This window comes from Sebastes fasciatus, chromosome 1 (assembly GCF_043250625.1).
Source record: "Sebastes fasciatus isolate fSebFas1 chromosome 1, fSebFas1.pri, whole genome shotgun sequence".
NCBI classification, from domain to species: Eukaryota; Metazoa; Chordata; class Actinopteri; order Perciformes; family Sebastidae; genus Sebastes; species Sebastes fasciatus.
In genome coordinates, this window is record NC_133795.1 from 7,923,323 (window position 1) to 7,939,950 (window position 16,628).

The 16,628-nt window shown below is 42.5% G+C and overlaps 1 protein-coding gene and 1 long non-coding RNA gene across 3 annotated transcripts; one reads left to right on the forward strand and one right to left on the reverse strand.

Annotated features, from left to right (window-relative positions):
- Positions 1–2,048: 2,048 nt before the first annotated feature.
- On the reverse strand, positions 2,049–12,089 carry LOC141752288 (uncharacterized). Of its 2 annotated transcripts, none has more exons than XR_012590210.1 (4): positions 11,908–12,089; positions 10,645–10,719; positions 10,397–10,535; positions 2,049–2,799 (listed from the first exon to the last, which is right to left on the reverse strand). It is a non-coding gene; the product is annotated as an uncharacterized LOC141752288 (long non-coding RNA). The 2 variants fall into 2 exon arrangements; XR_012590203.1 differs by lacking the exon at positions 2,049–2,799 and adding an exon at positions 4,973–5,782.
- LOC141752126 (netrin-4) lies at positions 6,954–16,201 on the forward strand. Its single transcript, XM_074609878.1, has 10 exons — positions 6,954–7,544; positions 9,181–9,656; positions 9,741–10,061; positions 10,370–10,496; positions 12,032–12,220; positions 12,855–13,071; positions 13,148–13,275; positions 13,975–14,043; positions 14,133–14,303; positions 15,643–16,201. The coding sequence occupies exons 1-10, from the start codon at positions 7,394–7,396 to the stop codon at positions 15,777–15,779; spliced, it is 1,986 nt and encodes a 661-aa protein (XP_074465979.1). The 5' UTR covers positions 6,954–7,393; the 3' UTR covers positions 15,780–16,201.
- The last annotated feature ends 427 nt before the right edge of the window (positions 16,202–16,628 follow it).

The following is a 16,628-nucleotide window of genomic DNA, read 5'->3' on the forward strand; positions in this document are numbered from 1 at the left end:
CAAATGTGATTGTGGGTGGGCAGTTAATTTGTTGTCCAACATTAAACAAGAGTTTCAGCTATAAATAAGTCATCGCCGCTCAGCTGAAGCCTCCTCCAGTGAGCCACCCTTTCTTGAAATTCCTCCTCGTTAAGAATTAATAAAGAATAAATGGAAACCGCATAGTTTCCACTCACACATATATACCCACAAATCCACACACAAGCTCACAGATGCACACATTATTGGTTTGGCAAGCTGCCCGAGTGCTTCGCTGAGGCCTCAATTTGTCATCCCGCCTCATCTGGCCTCTATCAGTTTCTGGTCCGACAGCTTAATCTGTGTCATTCATCCTCTCACATCAAAGAGGCTACTTGCAATCGAAGCCTATCATGCAAGCACACACAAAACACTGTGGATGTGCACATTCACATGTTAACAGACTTTTAAACGGTCTCTTTGTGCTTATTAAAAACCCCTCTGTGACATGAGGATCATAACAAACATCCGCAGTGAGGACACCGTCTTTGTAAGATGTCCACACTGATTACTGAGCTCACAGTTGAAGCAACAGAACAACTCAAACTATCCTAAAGAAATACAGTCCTCTTGGTTTTTATTGGACTTGAACTGTAGACCTTTGCAGTTGACCTTGACCTTTTAACTTCTAACCATGTCAACTGACGGGCTTCAGGGTAACGTATTTGGGAATTGCTGTATTATTTTAAAGAGTGTAACTGTCTAAGCTGGAATTTCTTGGATCTACATTATATATCAGAGGTATAGGCAACCTTAGGGTGCTTTCACAAGCCATAGTCCATTTGGTCCAATTGATTCTTTTGGTTCATTTTCTATTTAGTCTGGTTCGGTTTCACAGTGCACAAATTAAATTGGACCAAATAAAATAAGTTTCTGAGGGGGCGTTTACGGAGCGAATTCATCTTTTTCATCTCAAGAGCTGCCACTTCAATGCAGGGAATCGTGGACTTTGAAGCTGTCGAAGTTTTTGCACTTTGACTCGGCACTGAATCCCTTCTCCTCCAGTTAATGACTTTATTAACGTCACTGTTTTTCGTGGATTTTATTTATCATATTCTGTATGTTCTCTTCGGCCCAGAGGTCAAGCAAACATCAGACTTCGGCAGAAGTCCAGGTCCGTCCACTCCTACTCATGTTAACCTGTCGTTTACCTGTGTCCATCTCAACAAATGCCCGCACATGCAGCCTGCGTTTTGATTCGCTTGGAAACGGTCCGAGACCACCTCTCACAGGCGGTCTCAGACCGGTTGTTTTGGTACGCACCAGAGTACGATTACTGTGTTCACAACTGCCCAAACAGACCTCAACAGATGTTGAACCGCACCAGAGTTCGATTAAAATGTTCGCTTGTAGAAAGCTCCCACCATTGTTATGTGATAGCTTAACCAATGGCATACTAGAAATATGTGTGCCAGAGAGTTTTTTGGAAATGTTGAAGTGTCCTCTCAATCCACATGCCAAAATACCTCTTTCACAGCTATTGGCAGTCGCACGTCCTGTTATTTACGTGGTTTGATTGACTTTTTTGGTACCGCCGCACATGGCACCCTTTAGCACCGATATGAAACACACCGGGCGTTCCATTAACTATAATGAAAACCCATTCGCAGAAACAGTAAATGCTCTAATAAAGTGCGCCGGGAGTGTGGCGACGTAGTTTAAAGAACGAAAGAGACACACAACAAACACACGGCTTTCATCCAGGAGACCGTTGTTAGTGTCCCGTGTGTCACGTTACAATCAGTTTGTGTCCCGTGTTCACAACGTTCAGTGTCATTTTCAATGTATAAACGTAGTAGTTTCAAGCCCAACCAGGTATTTCTTACCTAAACCTAACTATAGTGGTTTTGTTGCCTAAACCTAAAGTGACACCAAGAATAACTATAATGGTTTTGATGCTGAAAATAAAGTGACGCCAAGGGGTGTGATGCCGATGCCAAGGGGCGTGACAAAGCGGTGGTATGTGACGAGTTGAGATGAGAATGTGATGAGAATTACAATGACCTGATTCTGGGAGGAAATTGTTTTTTTTTTTATTTTGCTGTGCACGTTGCCTATATGGATGGAATAACATTACAGATCCGTTGGAGATCGCGATATGGTGTCATAATTAAACTTAATATTCACATTAATGCTGATATGGCACACTGATTAACAACAAAATTTAAAAATGGCACTTCATATCAAAAAGGTAGCCGACCCCCGGTATACAGTATATCAAGACATCCGTACTGTGTACTTTATGTGGTAAAAGCTCGGAGTCTTTCTCCAAAAAATCCAACAGGATAATTAACTCTGACCTCAGAGCTTAACTCAAGCACTGCCTATTAACCACGCCACTTACTGGTTGCTCTTGTGGCCAGCGGATAACGTCATATGAGATCCTACTGTGTGTCGTTATAGTCTCCATAACAACAACGCCATAACAAACTGAGACATTAAATCAGACTGCATAAACCGCATTGCTCCAAATCTACCATAACTAACTGAATAGATGTACTATTTGGAGAAACAAATCAAAGCCTGGTCACGTTGTGAGGCCTATAATGCAGTAAAGTCATGTAAGGAAGCAGCTTAATCCTCTTCATCCCCGGAGGAATATATGAGCTGACATATAGAACACAAAGGCCGAGAGAAGACAAGGAGGGAGAAGGAAGGAGATGGAGAAGTGTGGAGTAACACCATGTGCTCGACACACGAGCAGCCAGGACAAACATTGAGGATTAGAAGTACGGGAAGGGGGAGTCCCCGTTCGTCTGACCCCCCGGCCCCCATTAAGCCCTGTAAATGAGAGAAAGAGGAGCAATTAGAGAGGCAGGTAGGAGATCCCTGTGACCTTTCCTGGCTGGTATTTGACCTCTCACAGCTGGGGGCCAGGGTGAGTATACATGCTGAACATTGAGGGAACGTATTCACTGAAAGGTACATTTTTCTCTCAGCACTGAGACGTAACACGTGTTGTAAACTGCGGCGTAGATTCTGTTGTTAATATGCTCACGTTCTACACAAGCACTTTATTGGATGTGGGCGGCTCTGCATTCCTGCATCACAGAAAATTACCCTTCATTACAAGTTAGTCAATTAAGAATCCAATGTGTTTTGCATTTTGAAGGCGAAATGAGTAACCAAACATAGTTTACTTGCACTTGAACCAGCTGCTCTTAAAATGTTTTATGGCTCTGCAGCAAACCTTGACCTCAAACCTCAGTGACGTGAATTTTGGTGCCTTTGCAGAAATCTGATATCAGTCACATACAGTCGTGTTTCCCAAACTTTTTTTTCCTGGGGAACCACTTCATAAAAATGACAAACCATCGCGGCCCAATTCACAATAGGCCTTATATCTATAAATAGTGAGAAGAGCGAATTTGTGCGTAAATCAGGCTGTTCTCATACACTGTTCGTAGCGATACCTACGAAAAGTGTACTGTAATTCTTTTTTAAGTTATTTTTTTGGGGGCATTTTTCCATTTTTATGACAGGACAGTGGATAGAGTCTTGAAAGGGGGGAGAGAGAGAGTGGATGCGGAAAGGGCCACAGGCCGGATTTGAACCCGGGCCGCCGCGGTCAGGACCAAGCCTTAATACATGGACGCCCGCCTTACCAACTGAGCTAACCCAGGCGCCAAGTGTACTGTAATTCATGTATATCCTATGAAATGAATTTGTGTGTAATTAACGTAATCGTGAACCAGGAAATATAAATAGAGGTGATCGCTGCGTAGGAGGAGGTCGAGGCGGATAGGTGGGTCAAAAAATATCAGACTTTTGCCCAGGAGACTGGTGTTTGTACCCCGTGTGAAACCAGAAGTCCACGTTGATTTATTTGTCACGTAATGTAAATCTTAAACTTAAATAAGTTAAGTTACATACTTAATTTACGCCACTTCCAGAGTTTTTTTAAGCCAAATCCCGATCTTTTCATAACATAACTAAGTACTTTTGTTGCCTAATCCTAACCAAGTCGATCTTTTCCTAAACCTAACTAAGTAGTTTTCTTGCTTAAACCTAAGGAAGTTGTTTCCTGTGAAGACAGAAGTTTATTTTGAAAAGACTGTATGCATGTAACGAGCAGATATTGACACATGTTGCTGGACTTTCGTAGGAAAACGCATGAAAAATGAAGAATGACTTTTTGTAAGATATCATACAAATCGTTGTATGAGAATACGTTGTGGAAATGAACGTTACTGACCATTTTTACCATAATTTCCGCATCACCTTATATTATCTTGAATAGGTAAACCAGCCATGTCAAAGAGACATATTTGATAAATAAAATAAAAGCATTTGTGTTTTTCCTCTCATCAGTAAAACAAACCAAATGTCTTTCATATTAGATTCAGTGTTGCAAGTCGGCTACAATCATCACAACAATACGAGCATTCAGGCTTCCTCATGTGGCTCAAAGGAGTAGCCTACTGCAGATATAAATGTTAAAAGACGATGGAAGAAATTCTGCAAATTTATTTGGCGACCCAAATAAAATCTCCTGCGGCCCACCTTTGGGTCGCGACCCAGTCTTTGGGAATCACTGGCATTAGCTTCTTCCAAAACCAACCTGATTCAGTCAATACAAGCTAAACCACATCTGGACCACACTGATGATTTGACTCTGTGTTTTATCCATTATCCCCTAAAACACACAAATGCACACAGGTCCTCCCATCCTGCAACCAATGTGAAAAGATGTGAATAACATTTCCGTGTGTCCCATTGAGCCAGAACTGACTCCAGATTAGTACAAAGCAGCAATAAACTATGTCCGTATGCCACTAACACAACCAGATACCAGCTAATCCCTCATAGATGACATTACCCTAATCTCCCATGAAGCTATTCTTAGCATACAGTATATACCGCACCGCTGGAGCGTGACGAAAGGAGAAACTGTGAGATGCCAGAAGATGGAGAGCCTCCGGGTTTTATTGTGTGGAGGTTTGCCAGACACTGTAGCTGGTGTTAAAGAGTGGAGAGCAGGAGGACAGAGAGATGAAAGGAGAGACCAGCGAGGGGCGAACAAAGACAAATGTACAACTGGAGTGATATATGAGTTGAGGGACTGTGGAAACAGGGATAAAAACTTTAACAGGGAGATACATTTAAAATCAACACAGATGGACGAATGTCAGATTAATAAGGATTGATAACTGGGATAAAAGTATGCGAGTAATCCGCTGCTGGCTGCTCATAAACATCATACAAACATCAGCCCATATGCCATTCCTCAGTAATTTCTATTCTCCATTCTGGAGAAAAGCAAGCAGGCATGTCTGTAAACAATTTTTATGGTATTAAAGACATTTATGGAAACCAATCCAATTATGTGTGTCCTTTCCAATTCTCTGAGCCCCCTGCATTTGAAGCCAAGCCATAAAACTGAAGAGACATGGTGTTTATTCTTCGGGGTGCCAGTGAGGGAAAATACATCATGCTCAGAAAAGGACTTAGATTTCCTGACGTGTGTGGTTAAAGAGAATTTAAAAAAGAACGACTGTCATGTATCAGACCATGTGTTTATTATCCAACAAGGCTATAATGAAGAATGGCAGAGTAATCTCTCCAGTCAGGCAGACAGATGGGAGGGAGAAAGACTCATTTTCTTGTCCAAGTCATTTGCATGAAACTCCGAGCTGTCAGATTCTTGTGGTGCCACAATGGCCATCAAGCTGCAAATAACTGCACTGAGGACTATTTTTGTCTCCCTGCTCAGGTTTCCTCCTGCCGGACTTCAAAAGAGACCTGTAACTTGGAATTACTGCAGCTGAAAAACAGGAGGGCAGAAGCAGATAAACTAATTTCCTCGCCCCATTACGAGGCCCTGGTTAGTGGAGGGACCTGGTTTTAGCTGCTGGTATGCGCAAGGCGGCTGGTTCACATTAAACCTGCGTTGACGAGCAAGTGTGTCCTCCCCTGCATGCTCATGATCCTTTGCAGAGTCCCAAATACGATACGATACGATACAACTTTATTGTCAGTTTGCACTGAAATTCATTTTGCATCCATAGGCAGCTCAGTTTGAGAAAAAGTACACATACAATAGACATACTGTTACCATAGACAGACAGACAAGTAAGACCCATCAGACAAAAAACAAATCACATCACAATTATTCATACACAACCCATTACAAAATTACCATCTGTCCTCTGGATTTACATGTTTTTAGCAGCACATTAATTATTATTTAGCAACAACATGGACTGATGGAAAAAAGTGTTCTTTAGCCTGATGCGGTTGAATGTAGGGACTCTGAATCGCCTCTTGGAGGGCAGAAGTTGATATTCCCCATTTAAAACATGTAAGGGATCAGAAGAGATGCTGTTGGCAAGTCTGAGCATACTCTTGTTGTGAGCTGCTTGAAAGGAGGCTGTCACAGGTTGGCCAATGATCTTCATGCAGATTTTGATTTGGCTATAAAGTTTAGTTTTAAGTTTTACAGATATACTTCTGAGCCAGGCTGTGCTGCAGTACAACAGGATACTCTGAATCACTGAACTGAAAAATAGAAAAATAATCTGGCTACTGGCTCCAAATGATCTGAGTCTGCGAAGAAAGTAAATGCTGTATCTTCTTACAAGTGAATTCAATGTGAGGGGTCCATGATAGGGTGGAGTCTATCATCATAACTCCCAGGTATTTGTATGAAGAGACCTGTTTAATTTCTACATTATGAATTGTAACTGGAGGCAGCTGACAGTCAGGAGGAAGATCAAATGTAATTTCTTCTGTCTTACTAGTGTTAATGATAAGAGCTTTTTTTATCACACCATTCAATCAGCCGTGGACATTACACTGATGCAAACTGAGGTCATCAAATGGATGAAAGTAGTGCCAGAGTGGGAAAAAAACTGCACCTTCTCAATCAGTTTTGCTTTAGTGTTGTTGCAGCACAACGTCCTCACAGTGGGCGTGGAGAGAAGCATGGATAAAAGGAGCGCACACTCCTCTCCTCTCTCCTGTGCGTAACAGCGTTTAGAGCGCTGGAGCTGGCTGGGACAAGGAGCGCTTGGATTGGCTGTGACTTAATTAAAACATTTACACGAATTAATTAGCATAGAAAAAAAGGGACCTATCATTTCCACCGTTTTGGCGAACACACAGACTCTCTCTCTGTTGCGCAAAATGGATGAAAACAAACATCCATCAAATGGGAATTAAGTGACAAAACATGGAGTGTTTATTCTAGGACTGACCGATGTCGACCCACTTCTGTCAGAGAGATGTCCTATAGCTGCTCCAGAGGATGCTCTGAACTTTATGAAGGATTTTTTTTTCATCATTATTCCTGGAAGGACTTTGGAACAGATACTGGACACTTTGCGCATTGCGTAATTGGCAATAAAAATGTCCTTCAGATCTGCTACACATACCGATGGGAGTAATCTCTGCAGGAAGGTGTTTCTCGCATCGTGCATGTTGTAAACACAGCAGGATGAGAGAGTCTAGTGTGCTTGGGAACGGTCTGGATCGGATGCTGGTGTTGCTCTGTTGGCTGTTTCTGGTTCTGGAGAGGAGTGGAGCAGGTGAGGTGCATCATCATCATCATCTTCATCATCTCTGTTTCTGTTGATGCTCTGTCTCTGAACCACTTGCGTCATTGTGGCTGAACTTGCCTTCTCGTATTCCCCATTGTGGGTTCGGTTACAGCATGTTATTACTCTACACTGTAAACAATTGCTGTTAATTTACAGCAGGATTTCAACAGTACTAACCTGTTATTGCTAAAAAACAGTGCTTTACTGTTAATACAAAAGAAAACCTGTTAAATTACTATAAACAAGTCTATTATAGCTGTTTTCCTAACAAGTACCTTTAATTGTATTTAGTGTGACTATTCCTATGTCTGTAAAGTGCTAAGTCTATTCATCTAGGCAAAAAATAATGTTTATTAAAATGTATGTAAAACATACAACTTAAATAGTGCATTAAAACAAATCAGTAAGATAATGTAAAAGAAAGGTGAAAAACATCTATATAATGTATCTTTAAACAGTAAATTAACTGTAAAACACTGTGAAATTAAAAAAGTTCAAACAGTATTTTTCATTAACAGTACAAAGCTGTAAATATCAGTGACAGTATAAAAAATGTTAATTTTACAGTAACATAAAAGCAACCCTGCTGCCAGTTCTTTACTGTTATTTTACTGGGAAAGTCTTAACAATGTGGCTCCCTGTCTCTCAGAGAATTGATTTCAAAATACTCCTGCTGGTTTACAAAGCACTAAATGGTTTAGGGACAAAATACATTTCTGATCTTCTGCTATGTTATGAACCATCCAGACCTCTCAGGTCATCTGGATCAGGTCTGCTTAGTGTCCCCAGAGTCAGAACTAAACATGCAGAAGTTCAGTTTTTATGCATCAAATATTTGGAACAAGCTCCCAGAAACCTGCAGGACTGCTCCAACTCTGAGATCTTTTAAATCAAAGCTTAAAACTTTCCTGTTTGCTGCTGCCTTTTATTAAACCAGATAATGATCTTATATACTGCACTAAAGCTTTTACTCTCGGGTGTTATATTCTATTTTAGCTTCTATCCTATAGCTTTTATTTTTAGCTTGTTTTTATTTTCTAATCTTTAATGTTTTTATAACTGTTTTAATTATGTCTTAATGTTCTTTTGCACTTTGTCACAATGTTCTTGAATGTTTCTGTAAAGCACTTTGAATTGCCCTGTTGCTGAAATGTGCTCTACAAATAAAGCTGCCTTGCCTTATTGATTGGGCGGACAGTTATGGTGAGTCAGCTGCATTAGACGTCCAAGAAATTCATGACCTAATGATGTCTTTGCATGGTTCTTCATTGGCAGGTGACAGTTTATTTGCTTAGTTTTTGCTGTCCTAAAAGTAAAGCCCAGACCTGTTGTTGATGCATTTGACACTGCTTGTGTCTTGCCAATACATGTAACCTGAGAGTATTAATGCTGTCCAACGGGGGAAAGGGCAGGATTCTGTGTCACATAAGAAGCAGTGGCACAATGGTCAGGCAAATTAAATATTCATGGAAAACACAATGAAGAGGATATTGGATTTGTGTCAGTTGATGTCAGTGCTGGAAAGTGTTTCTTGCTTTTCCGTAAAAACACTGATCTGATTACACATATTGACTCAACACTCTGCTATGTCATAACACTGACTCTCCATCACCCTCTGAGTCAGCTTCCAGATGTGTGGACCACGCCTGCAGCCCACCAATTGGGAACCTGGCCAGTGGCAGGACCCTCCTCACCCACTCAAGCTGCTGTGGGAACCACCACATTCCTTGCCCCCATCCTCCTGGGACACTGTGCCCCGAGGACGCCCACCCACCTGCTCACATGACTGACGACCCTTTCTCGCATCCAGACACTTGGTGGGCATCAGGTGCAGGCGCCACCGCGCAGGAGCAGCAGGATGAGATCCGGTTGGACCTGGAAACACAGTTCTGTTTGTCCCATGTGGTTTTGGTGTTCAGGTCACCGCGGCCTGCTGCCATGGCTGTCGAGCGTTCGGCTGACTTTGGAAAGACTTGGGAAGCTCTAAAACTCTTTGCTCGCAATTGCAGCACGGAGTTTGGTTTGCCTGATGATTTTACTAAGCCGGGCTCTTTGTGTACATCCCGCTATACCAGCGCTACACCCTGCAGTGGGGGGGAGGTAAGAGAATACGCACAAAGATGTTTTATCTTTTGGCAGATCTACAATGTTTGACTCAGTGCTGATTGCTGTTTCTCCTTGCAGGTAATACTACGGACACTAGACCCCAGCAATGCCGGAACGATGGACCCTTACAGTCCAGAGGCCCTCGACCGCCTCACCCTCACCAACCTCCGCATCAGGCTGCTAAAAGCTCAGACCTGTGCGACACCTCTAAACCCACCTGCAGAATGGATAAGCCCTGCAGCCTCAGCTCTGACTCCCACACCCACCAGAGAAAGCTCAGCCTCAGCACCTTATGCTATTTATACTTTACTGGCCAGAGGGACCTGCCTGTGCCATGGACATGCTGAGCAATGTGTGCCACACAACATCAGCCAAGATGCAAGACAGGACAGTAACATGGTGAGAGGCTTTTCCTGTGTGTGCAGGTGCATTTCAAAGTAAAAGTGATAAAAAGAAAAGACGGAGAGAGAAGGCGTGTCTGTCAGTTTTTGCATTGGTCTGTGTTCTATTACAGCCTTGTATAACACACATGTCAGGATGTTAGGTCCAGATGTAAAATGTACTTACTGATGGAAAAAGAGCTTTAAATAGCTCGATTTCCTCCTCACGCCACCTGCCTGGATCTGTTTTATTTTTATAGCTGTCTCCAGACAGCAGGCAACGTCTGCTAGTGTAGGTGAAGTAACTGCCCCAGATGTGTTTTCCAGGTGTCTGGTAGGTGCCTGTGTACTCACCACACAGCAGGCGATCACTGTGAGAAGTGTGCCCCGCTCTACAATGATCGTCCCTGGATGCCCGCCAACAGCAGCGGCGGGGAGTCCAACCCGTGTCAGAGTAAGTGACCACCAACAGGAGTGCACGATACTGGTCTTGCTGAGAGAGAAAAAGCCAGAGAAGAGCTTTAAAATTGAACTTTAAAGGGATAGTTTGGGTGTTTGAGGAGATGTATGAGGTACTTATCTATAGTAGGTGTATTACTTACAGTAGATGACGGTCGGCACACCCCAGCATCAGGAAACAGACAGGAGCACCGACACCAGAGCAAAGCAATACAGTGCTGTGGACGGGATGGCAGAAAAACATATTTTAGCCACTTAAAAGAAAGACTAATTTAAAGAAAATTGATATGCGTTTAAACCTGCAGTAGGCAGAATATTTTTGGCATCATCGCGCAAAAAATCCATGATAACCTGTCAGCATATTGTAATTCAAGTGCTCTGAGAGAAAACTAGACTTCTGCACCTCCTCATGGCTCTGTTTTCAGGCTTTAAATAATCTAGCCTGTGACAGGAGACTTTGGCCAATCACAGGTCAATCAGAGAGAGCGCTCCTGTTGGCTGTTCATTCAACGGAGGCAGCTGTCAATCACTCGCAAACTCCAATCAAACGGTCAAACTAGACAGCGCTAATCAAATATTAATCACTATTCTGCTACTGTTATGTCTGTTTCTCACCTCAAATGTTTTCAGAAACATCTTGTAGTGTACTGTTTAGCTGTAAAATGAGAAAGATTGGTATTTTCTGCATGGTATCAAGGCCTATGGAAAGGAGTCTGGGTCACCGGCGGACATGGTGCTTGGGGTATGGGGTATAACACACGCGCATTGTAACTGAAGCTGCGGTCGTGCGTTGCGATTGGCTCAATTTCGGCATTTGTGTTGTACCCCCAAAGATATGACGCGTTGATGACGCGTGACCCAGCCTCCTTTTCTATATGCCTTGCTTGGTATTTTCTCAAGAGATCTCAACACAGCGGCCATGTCACAAACTTTCTCATTTTACAGCTAAACAGTACACTACAAGATGATTCTGAAACATTTGAGGTGAGTAATAGGCATTACAGTAACAGAATATTGATTCATATTTGATCAGCGCTGCCTAGTTTGACCGTTTGATCGGAGTTTGCGAGTGATTGACAGCAGCTCAGAGACAGCATGATTACCTGTCTCATGCACTACTATCAGGATATAGTGACCGTTTTCTAAAAATAACTTGTTTTAATCATATTTGCTCCATTTTAACCCACTGCAGCTTTAAATTATATTCAGAGATGGCCTCATACTGCTGGTCGCATGACGTCAGTGCACCTTTAGTTGTTTGGACCCTAGTAAACCTTTTGCGGGTCTAGTCTGTAAATTTTGTTCTGTGTTGTCAATGTCGGCACAGTATGCAAATCATTTTGACAACAGTAGATATATTTTGACTATAATATACAAGTAGGCTACATAGACGAAACAAAACTCACAGACTTATGATTTGTCCCATGTTCCCTGTTTGCTTTCTCTCTCCTCCCCATCCTGATGTCCACACTTTGTCTCTCTCCCATCTCTCTGATTGCTATGACATCACACACCTCTGTGTGACATCAGAGTGCCAGTGCCACGGTCACGCAGATAGCTGTCACTTCTCTCAGCGAGCATGGCTTTCCTCCGGTGGCACCAGCGGGGGCGTCTGTGACGACTGCAGACACAACACTGTCGGCCGCAGGTGCCAGCGCTGTCGCCACGGCTACCACCGCCACCCAGCCCTGCCCCTCAACTCCCCTGACGCCTGCACACGTAAGAGACTCAGAACTGGGGGGCAGGGAGGGTCACTGGTGTGGGATTGGCTAATGTGTTTTCTAGAGCTGCAACGATTAATCGATTAGTTGTCAACTATTAAATTAAATCGGCAACTATTTTGATAATTGATGAGTAATTTTTTAAGAAAAATAAAAGTCAAAATTCTCTGATTCCAGCTTCTTAAATGTGAATATTTTCTGGTTTCTTTACTCCTCTATGACACTAAACTGAATATCTTTGAGTTGTAGACAAAAGACATTTGAGGACGGCATCTTGGGCTTTGGGAAACACTGATCAATTGAACATTTTTCACCTTTTTCTGGCATTTTATAGACCAAACAACTAATCAATTAGTTGGGAAAATAATCAACAGATTAATCGACAATGAAAATAATCGTTAGTTGCAGCCCTAGTGTTTTCAACCAAGCAGGAAAATAAAGGAGGTTTCATGACTGATTTGATCTCAGTGGAATTAAATCAAAGTTTGGGAGGATTGTGGATAAAATGTAAAAGAACCATAATGTCGTATAGCTCCATCTGCTGGCATATGTCTGTAAATTTAACAATAAAAGAAAAAAATAAATGTTTGAGCAGCATACACAGCTACAGTATCTGTGTCTCTGTTTCTCAGGCTGCTGGTGTGATCCTCGGGGCTCTTTGCCTATACGTCTGGGAGAGGAGGGACCCTGGTGCCACCCTCGGAGCGGGCAGTGCCACTGCAAACCGGGTGTCGGCGGCACAAGCTGCAGCCACTGTCTGCCTGGCTACTGGGGTTTTGGAGAGGAGGGCTGTAAACCCTGCACCTGCCCTCACAGCTGTGATCCGACCACTGGGGAGTGTCTGGACAGGTTAGCCATATGATTAATGATTCTTTACACATCAACGTGGAAGCTAAAATTTAACTGTCAATTCCACTTTTTGCAGCTACTCAAATAATCAGGTGTTCAATGTGCCCATTGGTGGGAAAATCCCTGATCTGGATCACATGTTCACAATAGAAGAGGAGGTACAGTGGTCGAAGGAGCTTGCAGTCTCTGCTCTGCATTACACAGGTGAGTAAAGTACTGCTGTGTTGCTCATTAACTGTGAGGTTCATCTGCATAGAGTGCTGCAGCAGGGATGACGTATTTTTGTAGGCCAACCAGGAAGTTAGCATCGTCCTGGTACCCTCGACAAAAAGCCAATGGGATTGTTCCATTGGGTTTTGGATTATTGCAGAAAATAAGCTCTGTGGCAAACAAAAGTTTATGATACTTACACAATTTGTTCAACAAGAATCGTCACAAATGAACACCACTTTTATGATTTTTGAAGCGTAAATGCAATCTGCGGAAGTAAAAAACTAACGTTAGGCTATAAACGAACTCCACCACGGTCATATGAGCACGATTAAACACAACGAGGCTGTAAAGGCGGACAAGTTAGACGTTTCATAGTCTCATTTAGCTACTTGTTAGCAACGGCCTTTTTTAAGACACGTAAAGGCTTCAGAATTCAGGAGTGGGGTATTTATTGATGTATTTTATGTCGTAGAACCACAGGCCTTATTTCAGGCATCTAACTAAAAAAACATTAAAAAAAACCATTGACTTCCAGACGAAGGTGCTGAAATGCAAACTCATTTCCTAGTTTTAGGACTCATTCCTGTAGCACTCTATCGCGAGGCTTAAAATAGTGGAATCATAGTGTTTCATAAAGTGTAATTATGGAGGTAAAAGTGTAACGGAGCATAACTCGATGTCTTTACACAGGGAAGTGTAGCTGTAAGGAGAAAAAGCTGAGGAGTGTGTCTGACCTCTGCAAGACCAAACACGATTATGGTAAGAAATGATGTTTAAAAACTGTTTAATAAATTGGGATCTATACTTGCTTCAAAATGCCATCTCAGTCTCTTCTGTTAATCTGACAGTGATCAAGGCCAGCGTTCTGTCTGCTCACGACAAAGGCAGCCACGCAGAGGTGCGAGTCAAAGTTCGCAAGGTCCTTCGATCAGGCCAAGTGGCGCTCTACTTGGGGACCATCAGCATCTATCCTCTGTCCTGGACCAGCCGCGGCTGCACCTGTCCTATTTTAAACCCAGGTAAGACAAACATGACAGAGAAGAAAAGGAACTGGAGATATGGTACATGAAGCCAAGTGCTGTTCAGTTAATAGTTTTCTTAAAGAGACTTTTAGCATTAAAGCTGCAGTTGGTAACTTTGAGCAAATATGATAAAAAGTTATTTTTATAAAACGGTCACTATATCATGACAGTAGTGTATAAAACAGATTATCTGTGAAAAAAAACATGTTCCTCTGCCTCCTCCTTTGCTCCTAATGACATCTGCAAGATTTCACTGCGCCCGAACAAAAACAACCAATCAGAGCCGAGGAGCCTCTAATGGTACACGTCCACAAGGGCGTTTTTGGATGCGAGGGATCGCCTTACTTCCCAGCGTTGGACACTTGATGGGCTGCCACTAGACACAAGTCACCTGATTGGACAAACTATTTCCCTCCTGGGCTGCTGCTCCCAGCTTTAAAACCAGAACCAACATGGCAGCTCGTAGGGAAACTTTTGTCTCATATCAGGAAAATAGTTCACCGCTATGCGTTTCTGATCTGACTGTCATTTTATGCGAGAAATAAGCCATGCAATTGCTAAATATGTCTTTATTTTGGATCGACAACAGTTAGCTTAAACGTTTCTTGGGAGTTTCCAGACGCGGCCAGTCGCACCGGACGCCCCTGATTTCCATAAAATAGCCTAGACCTCAACTGCAAATGAGGAGGAGCCAATGTGACGCCTCGTCTCTCGAATCGCGCCGCCACGCTACCAGAATGCATTGCACGGCTGCTTACATAGACAATGATTGGGAGAGAGTTTGTGAACCAGTTGTCATGTTGAAAACAGTCGAGCCAAAGCCAAGCACCGGCCGGAGCAAACATTCTCATTTTACAGCTAAACAATAACTAAAATATATTTTTGAAAAAGTTTGAGGGGAGAAATAGGCATTACAGTAACAGAATAATAATTCATATTTGATCAGCGCTGACTAGTTTGCCAGTTTGATTGAAGTTCGCAAGTTTCGTGAGCAGTGATTGACAGCTGCTCTAGAGCTTCCTCTGCTCTGATTGGTTGTTTTCCTTCGGGAGACTTCCTTGTTTTCCCTGTTTTCCTTGAAATCTTGCAAATGCCATTTGGAGCACTAGGAGGAGGCAGAGGAACATGATTTTCTTTACAGATTATCTGCCTCATGCACTACTGTCAGGATATAGTGACCATTTCAAAATGGTCATATTTGCTCAATGTTACCGACTGCAGCTTTAACAGATGAATATTCAAGTGACACAAAAAGTTAAAAAAATATCAAGATAACACCAAAGGAAGATTCCTTATTAGATTAGATCAATTAACAATGTCTTACCTTTTCCACCAGGTATGGAGTACCTGCTGGCCGGCCCGGAGGAGGCCGGGACCGGCCGTCTACTGGTCACCATGCAGAGCGTAGTGGTCCCGTGGACTCCCCGACTCGGTCTACTAATATCAGAGGGCCTGAGGAATGGATGCACATGAACACAGATCCAAAAAGGCGGGACAGACTTCAGAGGATTTCACAGGGAAATTTGAGTCAGCGGACAATTCAGAAAAGGGACTGAAAATCACTGGACAACATGCTGCGTCATCAGGAGTCAAACTCATGATCCGTCTATTGAAGACAGGTGCTCACAATGTGTGAGTAAATACAAAATAAAGACTGAAATGAATACCTGGGCTGCATTCGAATAGTCCTTTTTGCTTAGGAAGGTTCCTAACTGAGTGAAATGACCCGGAAGTACCTCAGTAGCAGCCATGATAAGAGCCGTTCGAATTCACCAAAAGTTAAGGAAAGGAGCTTCAATGCTTCCTTTATTATCTCCTCTATCAGAGGATACACTGGACCATCCTTTACCGAAGGAAACAAAAGAATAACATCCTACAATTCCTTGCGGCCACAGCATTTAAGGCGACGCCACGTTCGGCCGTTCATAATAACAAACTATATGCTTATCTTGCATATTATTCTCATACGCTCATACACTAATTGGGATTCATGTTTAATCTGAGTGGACAGCGACAACCATTTCGTTTCACTTTATTTTTAATTCATTATTTATTTCGAACATGTAACAAATACATCAGTAAAAAACAAAACAATAACTAATAAAATGAACAGTAAACAACCAATTAACAAATAATCAACATAAATAAATATTACGAATATTTCGAAAAGAAGTTGGAAGAAGTACAGCCTACACTTACAGTATATGGTCCTACCCCTTCTCCATAACTCCAACAACTAACTCAATATTTATTATATATTCATGTTTATTTCAATTCCAGCCGTGGTAATGAAGTGATATTTTTCCACGTTAGGTCAGATGA